The sequence below is a fragment of the Stegodyphus dumicola genome, chromosome 5 (genome assembly GCF_044657685.1).
Source record: "Stegodyphus dumicola isolate Sdum_Otavi_A_Nest chromosome 5, ASM4465768v1".
Taxonomy (NCBI): domain Eukaryota; kingdom Metazoa; phylum Arthropoda; class Arachnida; order Araneae; family Eresidae; genus Stegodyphus; species Stegodyphus dumicola.
Genome location: NC_140772.1, coordinates 63,780,118 through 63,794,722, shown reverse-complemented (window position 1 = coordinate 63,794,722; position 14,605 = coordinate 63,780,118). Strand labels below are relative to the sequence as shown.

Sequence of the window (14,605 nt, the reverse complement as noted above, 5' to 3'; positions counted from 1 at the left end):
TGCTTTTCTTCCAATGTACACATTATCTGATAATGGAATACAATGCACCGGTTCCTTGAATTTGAATTTTTACTTTTCAAGTTGATTTGGCTACAAACTGAAAACATTAACGAGCCGCTAATTATCATTCAGGATATGTCGAAACTTTATTATCCCCTTTTTCGTTGTTCACTGAAGTATATTGTGCATTTTATACGTTGTCCATAAGTATAAAAGGATTGATGAAACTTCATAGAGTGAGATGCAGCATTATTCATGTTAGCATCAGAATTTATTTTCACAAATTGGTTATGGACGCGGGAAAATATTATAGCATTTTCAAAAACGAAATAACAGGAGCTTCAAACAGAGTACATCTAAAGATCCAGTCAAAGTGTCAATGAACTCCCTACGCCCGTCAGCTTCTCTAATGCTTGAGCCTTGTCACCATTTCTCTTCTTTCGCCTTCATTCGAGGCGCGCTTAGTCCGATGATAGCTACATCTGTGTTAAAAAAACTGTTTTTTCATCTGTAGTTAATACATCACTTTTTTTTTTCAAACTAAATACGTTTGCAAAGTATACTTAGTAGGAACATGAAGATGCATAAACTCCTTCTCTAAAAAAATGTTGGCTTTGCAAAGGAATTTGAGTTCAATGTGTAAATTTATGTGATTTGCTGAAAGCTATTTATGTCTCGAGTTCTGAAAATATTAAAATTACGGGCAGTAGATTTTTGATTTAGCATAGGCTTTAATGACTAGAACGCAGGTATTTTGATTGTTATAGCTTTCGAGCACACGAGTGCAATTTTGTAAAAGGTGGAATGACTTCATAGAGAACGTTCTAAGGAAAATTTAATCCTATTCACACTATACATGGTGAAATCCAGGAGAAATACCCATGTGGCCAAGCTCGAACCCAGTTCAAACTTCCAGTATTCAGCGATCTTAACCACTCGGCCATTGTTGGAGTTGTATTTCCGAAGGAGAAATGTCTTCGTTCGAGCCTTGTTATGTGTAGCCATAATCTAATAAATGTAATAAATTACTTGGGCTGTGATTTAGGATGCTATAAAATGACTTACTTAATATGATAATACATTGTTAAAGCGATAACTCTGTGGCTAGACCCCGCTCAAGGTAAGGTTCGCCTAGTTTCCCAGAGAGTCATTAAGAATCTCCTCATCCTCTTAAACAATGCACAAAGTAATAAATACTAATTTTCTCAGACTGACGTTTTTAGCACTTTCCTAAAGCGAGTGTCACTCAAATCCAGCTACTGATATTCTGAGATGTAGCATTTTTGTTGTTGTTTTCTTGAGATACCGACCTTTCATTTAAAAAAGAAATTATACTCGTATATATGGCAGCACCCTGAGGAGGTTGAGTTAGAATCAACATTATCTTATTTGTTTCTATGGCTTTTAGCCCAAAGGGGCAATTTGACAAGAACGGCTATTAATTTTGTTTTCGCATTTTACGTCGTCCATTATAAAACGGCGTTTCACTTCTCAAATTGTTGCCACCAAAAATTAGAGCCCTGCTTTATATTTAAAAAAATTAAATAATGAAGAATCTGCATGAATGTATGTATGTTTCTCGCATTGTGAAAAAACAACGGTACCTAAGGACATCAGATTTTGAATAACGTAGTCCTCCACTCGAATATGGGCATCCGGAAGACAAACTTTGGAAATTTTTTTCTAATCTATTTCATATTTTAAATTAAGAAATTTTGATTAACAAACTCAACGATTTCAAAGAGAGCAATGGCAATCTGTACGGGGGAAAAAACATTTTTAACTCCAGAGGGCGTGTCAGTATCGGATGTTCTAAAGGTATGCTCCTTTTAAATTTTCTGCGATATTGCCGTTGAATCGAATTTTATGGTTTAATTGCGAGGAACGGGATATTTAATAAATAGAGGTAACACACGAAACGTTAAAAAACAAAACGCCCCTTTAGGCCTAAAGCTTTCAGATTTTCTTTTCTTTCTTTTTTTCTTTCTGCAGTTTATAATGATATTCCGTAATGTTTTCATTTGTTTTCTGTGGGCAGTTAGTTGTTTTCTATAGACAGTTATATCATTTTTCTTACCCTAAAATTGAGAAAGGCCTGCCTCCAAAATATTGCCGGCTATGAAAATAAAAAAAAAAAAGTTTCCAAAAAGAAGAAGCAATAAAGGCGCACCCAAAAATGTTACATGAAGTTACAGTACACCACTTGGAAAGCCTAAAGAAATGGTTTGACAAATCAGTATGAAAAAACAGACTAATAAAATTTCTAATAAGGAACTTTACTCACAAGTGGAAAAGAATGAGAGCATTGGGATAAAGTTTTACAACGTTAAATTATTATTAGTCAATATTTAGCTGAACACAATTTCGCTTTCAGAAGAACTTTAGACACATTATTCACACATTTTTATTCTCGTTGAATTAATTGGAATATTTTAGGTCTCGTTGAGTTACTTGGAAAATTTGATTTTGCAATAAGTGAACATTCACATCGAGTTGTATCTAAAGAATTGTACGTTCAATATTGTGGTAAAAATATTCATAACTAAATTATCAATTAGTTGGAAAATTCCGTCAGGGAAAATATACTTAACCAAGCTAGATAAGCCAAATATTTCAGTCTCATTTTAGACTGCGTGACCTCACACAACCTAAAATAAGACTAAAATATTTTGCCTGTGAGTCATGTGGAGCAGCTTTCGTTTATAATATGATTTTAGCTGTAGAAGATACTGCAATAAATTACATTTAATTAGATCTAAACCTGTCATAGAATCTGCAGGTAAAGATTTATATGAAAGTGTACTTTATTTTTTAGAAACAGGAACCTAAGCTTACAGAACTGTAGAGTTCAGGATTGATGATTCAAATATAAAAGGGAAATATCAAAAAATTCAGGCACAGATCATGAACGAAAATCCAAGGGACGCCATATGGATATGTATGTTACGTGAACATGATGCCATAGCCTAAATTTAGCGGCTAGTGGAAAAACAACAAGTTGTATGTAACTCAATTTTTTTGGGGGGTGGAGGATACTGTGCAGCGCATCTTACTTTCTTTTCTGTCTCTACTGAGTGATGGCATGTATTGAAAAAATATGTTAACTGCCTCGCTGAAAAACATTTATACAAGAGCAGATGGGAATGCGAAATAGAATGTGTCAAAACCATTAAAAATGAAGTCTTATGAATTCGAGAAGCTCTTTAGGAACTTTCAAAAATACCTGTGTCTGAACCTGTAGTGCGACATGAAACACAGACTTTTGTAGATTAAGGTAATAGAAGGAACGTAAATAGAGGATTTTGGTTTTTCTAATGATGAGAAATGTCTAATATGATGTCTTAGGATAAGTGTTGTCAACAAAACTTTTGCAGAACGCCTCTGTTGAACTACCTACTGCAGTTTCATTAATGAATAGTATTATAAAGTATTTCTCCCGCTTTCCTAACGTGCCTTCGTGGTGTAGTTGTTCTGCACGCTGGGTCGCTATTCCAGAGGTCCGTGGTTCGATTTCCCGCAAAGGCGTTGCTAATTATCCATCTTGCCTGCTTCCAAAAGAATACCTAAAATCTCAACAGTATCATTGATTACTAAATTGATTACTGTCCAAACAGATATGGAAAAGCATTAGAATCGACAAAAGAATTAGCTACAATATTAAATATAGAGCCCATTTTTAAAAGAATAAGAAAAAAGAAGTATGTTTAATCATTAGTGCACGGATGAGGTTTCGAATGCAACTGACACAGGAAAAAGATTTCAAAATCATGTATTCAGTGCAAATCAGAGCTATTAATTCTTTATCAGACAGACTGGAACAGTTATAAATTTCAATAAGATTCGGGAACTTTTAAATAACTTTAAAGATCTGCCAGATAAAAATAAACTTGCCCTTCAGGGTTTGAAAATAAACCCTTCAGGGTTTGAAAAGTAAGTTAATGTATTAAAAAATAGTGATTTCAGGATAATCTGATCAGTTGAATGAACTAGATATAGCCAAAACATTATTTCCGGAAGATGTAAAGCTTCCAGTAGAACAGGCTAAGTTCATTTACATTAATAAGCTGCAAAATGTCTCTGTAAAGTTGCGTTAAAAATAATAGTACCTATTACTGTGGCCGCTAGCGAGAGAAGATTTAGTAAAACTTATAAAAACATACTTATGGTCATCCGTGTCTCAAAATAGATTGAATTCTTTGGCAATTTTGTCTACAGAAAAGGATATTGCAAGAATAATAAATGTAGAAAGTGCTGTAAAAATATTTACTAATCTAAAGGTTAGAAAAAAATTTTAATTATTGCTAAATTTCTTGTTGTATAAATACTAGTTGAAAAAAAAAACAATATTGTTCATTGTATATTGAAAAACAATCAAACTAATAAACTCACTTCTATACTTTTAATTTTTTTGTCTTGTGAAAACTTAAAAAGTGTGTCAAAGTTCAACTTCCCCGGGGCACCAGTAATCATTGAGCTGGCCCTGTTCTTAGGAAAATGAGGATATGTCAAGTATTGAAATAATTCTAAAATAAGAATGACTCAAGTAAAATAATGAAATTAAATTTTTCCATAAAGATCTTAATCCGAAGATGTTTTGGAAACTATTTCAATGAAGGCGTAGAGTATGGGAATTCCATAAGAAATTGTAGGATTAAATTTCGAAGAAACAGCTAGAGATAATGACGATAGATTTTTAGTCCGCAAATCACAATGCCCGAGTTAATTTTCCTATCTTTTAAATGTGTTAGTGCTGTAAATACAAACAATTAAACTGAATTAATTGACTTTAATTAATAGATTATAAAGTTATAGTTGAGCCGCATTAAAATGAGTGAAAATCAGTACTCCTCAATATTTTTAGTATTAAAAGTAGTATAGTTCTTCCTAATATATACTTCTCAATATGTGCAGAAATAAACTAAGTAGTTTTGGAGCTGAATGAATTGCTTATACATTTTTAGAACGATTTCGGAGTCATTTAATTAATATTTAAAATGTAAAATGAGCATTTTTAAAATGCTTGTTCTGATCACCTTTTTTTCGGGATTATACGTCTGCATCGTTATTTCCATGATAGAATGGGTCTGCGTACAATTTCTAGGGGTACTGATTTCTATTCCTCTTCCATTACTTCCCAGAGTACGCAAATCGTGGCGGATTTAAGCTTAGCTCTTTAGAAAAGACCAGAATAAGAGTCCATAGATGAAACATCAGGGGACTTGGCAGGAATACTACCTGCATCAGTCTTCAATTGTTCAAGGAATGCAGTTTTACATTTTGAAATATGATTTTTGCTTTGTCATGATGAGGTTTCACCCTTTAAAAGTCACCGATACGAAGAATTGGAATTTCTTCCCTAACTATCGGACTAGATAAACTCTTCTTTGGTCTAGTTTTAACATTAATTTTTCCACTCTCCTTATTTTTAATTTCCCATTTGAAGAGAATTCCGTGACAATCATAAACCTCTTACTGAAATCTTCATTCCATTGACCCTACCAGATTTGTACAATTTATCCTCTTTTTTCCCATAATAAACAGACTTTTTTTTTTTTTTTGGTTGCAGTCACTTAGATAAATTGATGCTTCTTCAAGGATCATAATGTATCTTCATTTATCTCATGCTAAATAGTTTTTTTGCAGAGTTCTACAAATTGTTCTGTGTTGGGCCATATTGCCTTTGCTAAACTTGGTGAACTGTATGGTTTTTAGCTTTTTCAAGTCGTCTGTATTGGTTTATTATTTCATTTATTATTGCTGCAAATATATTTAAAGACTCTATGGCTGATTTCTGCGTCGTCAATTTTCTTTCGCCACCAAGGATTTAACTTCAGAAACAATAGAAACAGTTCTTTAGAAACGTTACCAACCCTTTTCGGGTATTTATTTGGAACCTTTATTCGGTGTAAAAGCAATGTTAGATGGTTTTTCCCATTTCGATTAATAATATTGCTAATTGGCACTTAGAAATTTTAGTACTGTGCCATTTCACAATGTTTTCGAATTATGGAAAGGAAAATGTCTCATCGCAAAGCATAAAAATATATCCTTCAATCCACAGCTTGTTTACATGCGACCTTTCGAAAGAAGAATAAATTTAAAAGCAGCAGAAGGTATTCTCATTTCAAATAATAAGAAATTTTTATTCCAAAACATTCGCTTTTTTAAAATTCTTTATCTAAATAGTTAAAATGTGTAAGCGTTCTCTGTAGAGCAATGTTCAAACTAATCTTGTTTAAGAACTCTGATGTTCATTGATTCTTGATTCGAAGGAGAAAAATAATTTTTCTGAAATATATAACCAATAAAACATTAATGAACTAAATTATAATTAAAATTTTAATTGTGAGTTATGAAATGAGTTAAAAGGCATTGAAAATATCATTTAATTTTAACAATAGAAATGCATGTAGGTGATATATAAATTATTAATGGAACACTGAAAAAAATATTTCCGCAAAATTAGATTTATGCAAAATGACAAATATAAATTCTATACCCTGCTTTCTGTTTAAATTAAATAGTATTATTTGCGCTTTAAATGGAGAATAATTCTTTAAGTAAATTCATGAAATCCTTTAGGTACCTAAAAGGTCAGGTCTGCAATTTATATAAAAACTGTGGCAAGAAATCTCTGACAACCTTCCCTTGTATTCGCTTTTTACCCCATTACTTTTAAATAACTAATAGCAACAAAAATAATTTTATACAACGTAAGTTAATTGCTTGACAAGCAAAAGTAATTCAAAATTATGAATAAAAATAAAGAATAACTCAAAAGTAAAGGCATTTCAGTTGTATCTTCAAAATTAAAGTGTTGTCTTATGTTGAAATATGTGATAAATATGCATATATCAAACTTTTACACTTCTTACTGAAGTATTTCAGTAAGAAGGTTTTAATTGTGTATCTGTTTATTTTTATAATAATTGACGTGTTACAGACGCCTGAGAGAAAAAAACAGTAACAATACGAAGAAGTTCATTGATGAAAGGAAAGCTACTGCAATGAAGCAAGGCAAGGAGAGAGACAAGCTTACAAAAAGCCACGACAAGCAGCACTCTGAGCTTACCAAGAATACACAAATTGTAATTAATTTCTATTTCTATATTATTGCACAGCCGCTTTGTATAAGCTTATTATTTTTATTTGGAATGATGGGTTGGGCTAGTATAAAACATTACCTTTACAGATTATTGTTAGTGCAACCTTTTTTATAATCTTACTGGCAAAATTAGCTAATTTTCTGCTTTCAAATTTAGTTCTCGTCAGTTTGTATAAGCGTTTTCTAACACATTTTATCTTTCGAAAGCTCCTGAATTTATATTCTTGTCCACAGGAGTCCCTACGCATTGTTGTTACGATCATTGTCTTTATCTGTTTGCTTCCCTTTTGCAATCCTGAAGTTAATATGAAGGTCAGTCTGAAATCTTTTAGATGCAGTTAAATGCCACAAATTAAATTTGCCAAATCTTAGAAACTTTCAAATTAGCACAATCCCCCATTACCAATGCACTTTCTTAGACGACTTTTTTAAATTTCTAATGTTTCAAGCCATCCATTTCATGGAATCAAGGAAAACTATGCTTTTATAAATATAATGAATGTAGAAATAAATAATAATCATCAATCACATCTTCGAAATGAAAATGTAAGCCACTCAAACTTTGTGTTAGATTACAAAATAGCTAAAAGTTACACATAGCAAAATCAGCAGAATAAGATGGATGTTCTGTCACTTTATTGTGTTTTTGTTCAACTGTTCGTCAGGCTGAATGAAAAAATGTATTATTATTATAGTGAAGCATGAGTCTCCTAATTTTCACTTTTTTAAGAATTTCCAAAAGGCATTTATGCTGAACCAGCTAGCTGTAGCTCTCGTTTTAACCTCTAACTTGATGCCTTTGAGAATTCTATACTTCTAAAATAAATAAAATAAAATGCTATACATTACGTTTTTTATGGTTCGTTGTCTTCTCACCATTATTGATTTGGTATCATCTTCAAATACCCCTACACTTTCTTGATGTGTTGGGACGTCAAAAGACATACAGTAGCTAAGAAAAGTGTTCGTACACTTCAAAAAAAAAAAACGAATTTGTAGAAAAATCAATGTAGCTCTGAATTTAATTCGAATATAAAGCCCTTTTTTTCATATCATCTCCATGCGGAGGCATAGATAAAACACGCCACAAAAAGTGATCGTATACCGAAACATTTTTGTAAAATTTCGTTTAAATTTTGTAAAAATTAAAATTATCGTTTGCAATATTTTCTTTACTTTTGCATTTTGATGACGTTTAGAAATTCGTTTGGCTTTATTCTTTGCATGCCATCTTTAAAAATGGGTCGTAGTCGTAAGGAAACAACAAATATCATTCGAAAATTCAGCATTTTTCATCAAAAGAGTGGAAAATCAAGGTATAGCTAAATTAGTAAATTTATCCTATTCTACGGTGCAGTGTGTGATAAAATGCTTTAAAGAATAAAATTGGATCGAAAATAAAGTAAGAAGAGGTCTTCCGGCAAAGTTAACTCGACATAATAAGAGATTTATAGTCCGAAAAATTTGTGAAAAATCCACGTTTCAGTGCTGTAAAGATTTCAACAGAATTGATTGAAAATTTTCCTATTTTAGTCTCAACTGAAATTGTTCCGAGAGTACTTAGATCAGCTAGATTACATGAGGGCTCTGCTCGAAGAAACTTTTTTGTACGTGCACAAAAACTGAAAGCTTATTCTTTCCTTCGCAAAATCAATGGTAAATAAGACCGAAGAGTATTGGAACCATGTGTTATTTGAAGACAAAATCAAATTTAATATTTTAAGTTCCGATGGGCATGTAATTGTATGAAGAAAAAACGAGGAACTTAATCCCAAGAACTTAGTTGGAACATTAAAGCATAACGATGGAAGCGTCCTTGTATGGAGGTGCATGTTAGCATCAGGATTAGGTAATTTAAGTGTTTATTAATGGCATAATGAACCATGCTCTTTATTTAAATATTTTAAGAGATAATTTAAATTATCCGCTCAAAATTTGGATTGGAAACAATTTTATTTTGATCAGGATAACTAAGCACTAGGCTCTCAACGTTCGCAAAACCACCTCAGTCACTAGACTAAAATCCGATAAAACGCATATTATAGTAAAAGTGTAAATCTTCATTGACGTCATGCAGCAGATGTTATAAACCCAGAAATATTCGCGGAGACTTTGTTCTTAATGTGCTTGTTGCTCACAATGACGAAACGTTTACGAGATCTCGCTGTGTTAGTAAAACTGCTTTACCAAAACAGCAATTCTGTAGTAGCTGCTCTGCGGAAATTTCGGATTCTGAAGAGGATTCTAAGACGTCCAATTAATGTTAAAAACTTTCGGAAAATGGTAACGAAATTTGAAGGAACAGGATAGTTTTCTGTTCGTCCTGGAAGAGGAAAACCTCTTTCTGCAGAAGCAGCACAGGAAGTTACGCTTCAGGTCACAGAGGATGCAACTTCGAACTTTTAGGCTAGAATCAGCTTTCAGCGTATAGCAAAGGCGCTGGATAGGTCACATTCAACTGTCCATAAGAATCTTGCGGAACATCCTCCGATATTATCCTTATAAACATTAGTGCAGCGGCTGCTTCCAATGATTTTGACGCTCGACTCCGGTTCTCATTTCAGTTTCTTGACTGCTTTGAAGTTGATTGAGACTGGCCTTAGAATATCTTCTGGACAGATGAAGCGCATTTCCATTTGGGAGGTGCAGTGAATACTCACAACTGCCGAGTTTGGGAATCAGAAATTTTGCGTCCAGTCTTAGAGGTTCCATTGCCTTCATCAAACGTAACGGCGTGGTGTAGATATTTTACGTCATTTATTCTTGGCCTGTACTTCATCGAGGAGTTAAGTTTCACAAATCCAGTGACATGCTTCATCACCAGACAGCGATATGCATCACTGATAGAGAACGAAATTGTTCCGTCTTTGCAAGCACGTCAGTGCCTTGCATGCGCAATCTTTATGCAAGATGGGGCTCTTCCACACATTGCACGGTAGGTTGCTAAACGTCATTTTAATCCTCAGACCTCGATCCATGCTATTTTTAGCTTTGGGGACATTTGGAACATCTGGTAAGTCATGACAAGCCAAGAACTTTATTCTTAAATCATTTCACGCCACGTACTGAAATTTCCCATTCTGTCAACTGTGGAACATACCATTTTACGATTTCAGATGGTACCTGAAAATAATGGCTATCACGTGGAACATTTTTTTTTTTTTTTTTTTTTTTTTTTTTTTTGTAACAAAACTTGTAAAATTGTAAAACTATTGTAAAGGTGTGACAGAACAAAGTTAGTAGCGGATAATTTTTCATACAACAGAGAAAAATTTTCTGCTGTAGTTGCCTAACTAAATCTCCACCATTATTCCCGAATTTTTAATAGTTAAGGAACTTAAAACTTTTCTCTTTTTGCCTCTTATGCTGAAAACGTTCGCAGATCAAGCCGCCGATTATTCGAAGATTATATTCAACGCCTCGGGATGTTTTCGAATATTCTTGTCTCCCGCCCCTTTTAATGATCATCCCCCAAAATGCTCTCATCACAACTGTGGTGGAGTCCCCATCAGTACTAAAATGCATTTGGCATACGATGGGTTTAGTTTCTACGTCAGTTAAGATTATTCCCGAAACTAACCTTACCCTGGACTTGAGATTAGTGCCACATACGTATGTCAAATGAAGAAACTTACTTTTTAACGCCTGTGCTCTAAATTAACTCTTCCGCTTTCCTTTTGAATTATTTGCGTCCTTTCTTTGTTTGTCTTTCTTACAATATTTTAATTATTTCTACAATATATATTTATGTTAATTATTTGAGTTTTGTCCTAGCACTTCCTGAAGCTTACACGTTATTTTAAGCTTTTGATGATCATGAATGAGCTCAGCTCATGTTCCAATTGCACACCGTAACGAGCGCGAACGAACACAGCTCGCATTACAATTTTACAACTGACAGATATCGCAAGTATGTGAGAAGAAAGAATTGCTTAATATCACAACGACCGAAGAGTTAAAGTTTCTTTAGCCATATCTTGAGGAAAGGTAGATTGCATTTTTACAGCATCTCCTTTAAATGTTAAGTTACTGCAAAGGTACTTCTGCAGAACTTCTGAAGTTGCATGATCTACGACATTTGCAACATTATGTATGACATTTGGATTGCAAAATTTAACGAATTATTCTTTTAAATTATTCATAAAACCTATATTCTGTAATGGTTACAATATTACTATTCTCAGATTTTCTGTCCTTTGTTTCAATATATCATTAATAAAAATGGCAGTTATATCAGACATGGCTGGAAAATACTTTTCAAATAAATAAAAAGAATATCTTTTGTCGTATCTATGCTTGCTCATTTATTAACCTATAATACTTTTGCAAAAGTCACTCTTTGGAGATTTTTTAAAATTTGTGTTGTTATTCTTGGTGAATATATGTTGTTTCCTATTATTTTACTTTATTTTATAGAAGGAAACAGATTGAAAATTCATTGCCAAAAATTTGTTCATTATTTACTTTTTTAAGAAATTAATATAAAATATATCTTTTGCAGGAAGTTGGAATGTATGATAATGCAGAAATTGAATACAAATTAGCGAATAAGAAAGTATTCGTAATATGAAGCTTTACTGGACATCATAGCTGTAATTATGCAATAACAAATTTTAATCGAAAGATCAAACAAATAAGAAATGGCCCATCTTCAAAACTGTACTATAATGATATTTTTAATATACGATTGAAGAAAGTTCCTGGACTTTTAAATCTGATATTTCTTTAGAAAATATGTGAAAAATAAATATTATCGAAATATTTCGACTTGTTGTTTCATTTCAAGTAACCCATTTTTTTTTTTTTATTATTATTATTATTATTATTATTATTGCGATTGCTATAATCACCTTGTGACAACAGCGAGATGTTCACCAGCCTTGAATCGAAGATGCCAAACCATACATTGCAAAACACAGACAAAATATACTACGCGAACACTAATATATCCAAATGTTATGTAATTAAATTTCTTATTACAATTTAATTAACTCCTTTATATATGAAAAATTTGGCATCCTCTTAAACTAAAGTTCTTTGTCGGTCGCTTGTGTGCGGCCAGGTTTTAATATTCATAAGATATCGACTGCTAAAGGATTTCAGTGGAAACTGGTTTGAAAGCGATTGATGACAACACAGTTACTAACTGCTCTGTCTTATAACCGTAATTAATAATTTTATTTTTTAATTTTAAGTAATTTTTAATTTTAGTCTCGTGATTTCTGTTGTTAACCATAACCGCTTATAGTTCTCCAGAGAATTACAGTATTTACTATTTTATTTCACTCGTTAAAACATTCAAGTTTTCCCTTTCTTTTAATTACATTTTGTCGCAATAATATCTACTCTAGAAAAAAACTGCGGATCAATGATGAAACTGATCAAGGGCATGGAGGAGTCGGGTAAAGACTGATACACCATTTCTCTTGTACAGTTAATCCTGCTGTTATTTTCCTAGAGACCCTTTTCACCACCCTCGAAGGTAGCCAGCTCTTTTATGTATGTTCATACAAATAGCTTTCGTTATTTACATTTAGCCTAAAATTGGTACCTAAAATTTATAAATGAAAATAATAATTAAATATTTACATATATACAAATGAAGTTGTCAAATAACAAAGCAAGACATAATTTGACAAAGAATATCTTAGAATGGTAATATTACTGATTAATATGAACTGCATATTATGACTGATTATTATGAACTGCGTATTATGACTGATTATTATGAACTGCATAAGTATGCAAAAGAGGAATTATGCAAAACCCACAAATTTAGTCCATTTGCTGCCAGAATGTCCAGAATTGCCTTGGTCTTCCTGATTAGTGCCTTTTGTTTGATGATATAGCGCTGATATAATTCTGTCATCTGTATTGTCCGTTAGAGTCCGTTAGACAATGATTGAATGCTAATGGACAGCTTGCGAGATAGTGCTGAGGATTTCCCATGTTACCTTAGATGCATTAGTATTACGCCTGATTTAAGAAAATAGACCGAATGTGGACCTGTGGATATACATGTGTGTTGTTGACTTTGGGAAAGAAGAGATAGATGCGCAACTTTGTGATACACAGGCATATTCTCTTACAATTTTGCTTTACATAAGCTGCTGACGACAGATTTAAAATGAAAATGCGTTAGTGGGCAGATACTGTGAATTTGCTTCGGTTTTTCGAGCTTAACGAGGAAGTGCTTCTGCTCCCTCTCTGCCTCCATTTCCGGCATGTGCCTTCATCAAGTCGAAATGGAAACATTTTGAAGCATCGCAGATCAACTTTGAAAATTACTGAAATATGAGAACTATGGATTAGATTTAGGATGGCGTGTAGCATTAAGAGATTGTGCATGTAGGTAACAGAGTTCGAAAGTAGCTTTTGAAAGCCAATATCTATCGTTTGCTGTATGGATTATTTTTGTTTCTAATGAGTGCGATTTTGGTTGGAAGATGCTGTCGTTGGATGACAGTTGCGTTTTCCATATGTGACATTCTTGCTCATTGCTATATTGGGCAAAGACACAGCCAACTGCCAGGCCCGCGCCAAGCCTAATCGGTGCCGTCGTGCAAATGTCTAGCGAGCGCTTTTATTCAGTGACGATATTACAGGGACATTGCTTATGGTTAACATTTAAAATGAAGCATTATTAGCATAATAACATGGAAAACCAAAAAAAAAAATTACATTTTATCTTTTAAATTGTCTAAATATGCAAACATTTTGTGCTTTGTTAAAACTCACACTCAGGCATATTTATTGAAGAATTATACATATATTTATGTTATAAAAAGCCGCCCAACCTGTATAGTGGTTAGCGTTGCTGACTGCTGTGCCGAAGGGCCCGGGTTCAAATCTCGGAGAATGCATGGATGTTTGTAAATGTATTGTGTCCGTGCGGCATGGGGGCACTCTAAATATGCGAGGCAAAAGTCGTCTCGATAGATCGGTGATAGGGGAAGAGGGGTGGGAGACGCTCGGACACGTTCCCGCAGGATGGCTTCCGTCAAAATTAGGGGGTGAAACGGAGCTAAATCGCACTGTTATCTGTAAGGTGCTCAAGCCTGTTGCCAACGACAGGCGTATCTTGCGCTCCTTGCCACAAGGAATTTCGTGGGCTTGGGCTCACTATAATCAGACAAGTGAGCATTAGTCAACAACAACAACATGTTAATAAAATGTAATACTCCAGGCGAAGCGAAATAATACATTAAACGCATTGGATACCAAATATATTGCTGAACACTATTTATTATCTTAAAATTAAAAACAAATTAACTTAGATATCTAATAAGTTTGCACTTAATAAATCGTTGTTCGCAGCGTAGTTTACGACGCTTCAAAGTGTTATTACAAGAGGATATAAAAAATGCTGTATATCTAGGGATATATCCAAAATTCTTTTTTGCGCACCGCTATGTTCTTGACAACAATGCAGCTTATAGAGTTTCAACCGTGAATGCATATAGAAATTTCTCCAAAAGTTTGCGAAACTGCAGTTCATGC

General features: G+C 33.4%; 1 protein-coding gene across 1 annotated transcript in view; it reads left to right on the top strand.

Moving 5' to 3' along the window:
* The window catches only part of LOC118202032 (1-phosphatidylinositol 4,5-bisphosphate phosphodiesterase-like), a 112,069-nt gene extending 100,200 nt beyond the window's left edge, over window positions 1–11,869 (top strand). The window contains exons 30-31 of the mRNA XM_085817811.1: window positions 6,944–7,088; window positions 11,607–11,869. Of these exons, the coding sequence (XP_085673937.1) occupies window positions 6,944–7,088; window positions 11,607–11,675 (214 nt within the window). The 3' untranslated portion in view covers window positions 11,676–11,869. The remainder of the gene's footprint in view (window positions 1–6,943; window positions 7,089–11,606) is intronic.
* The last annotated feature ends 2,736 nt before the right edge of the window (window positions 11,870–14,605 follow it).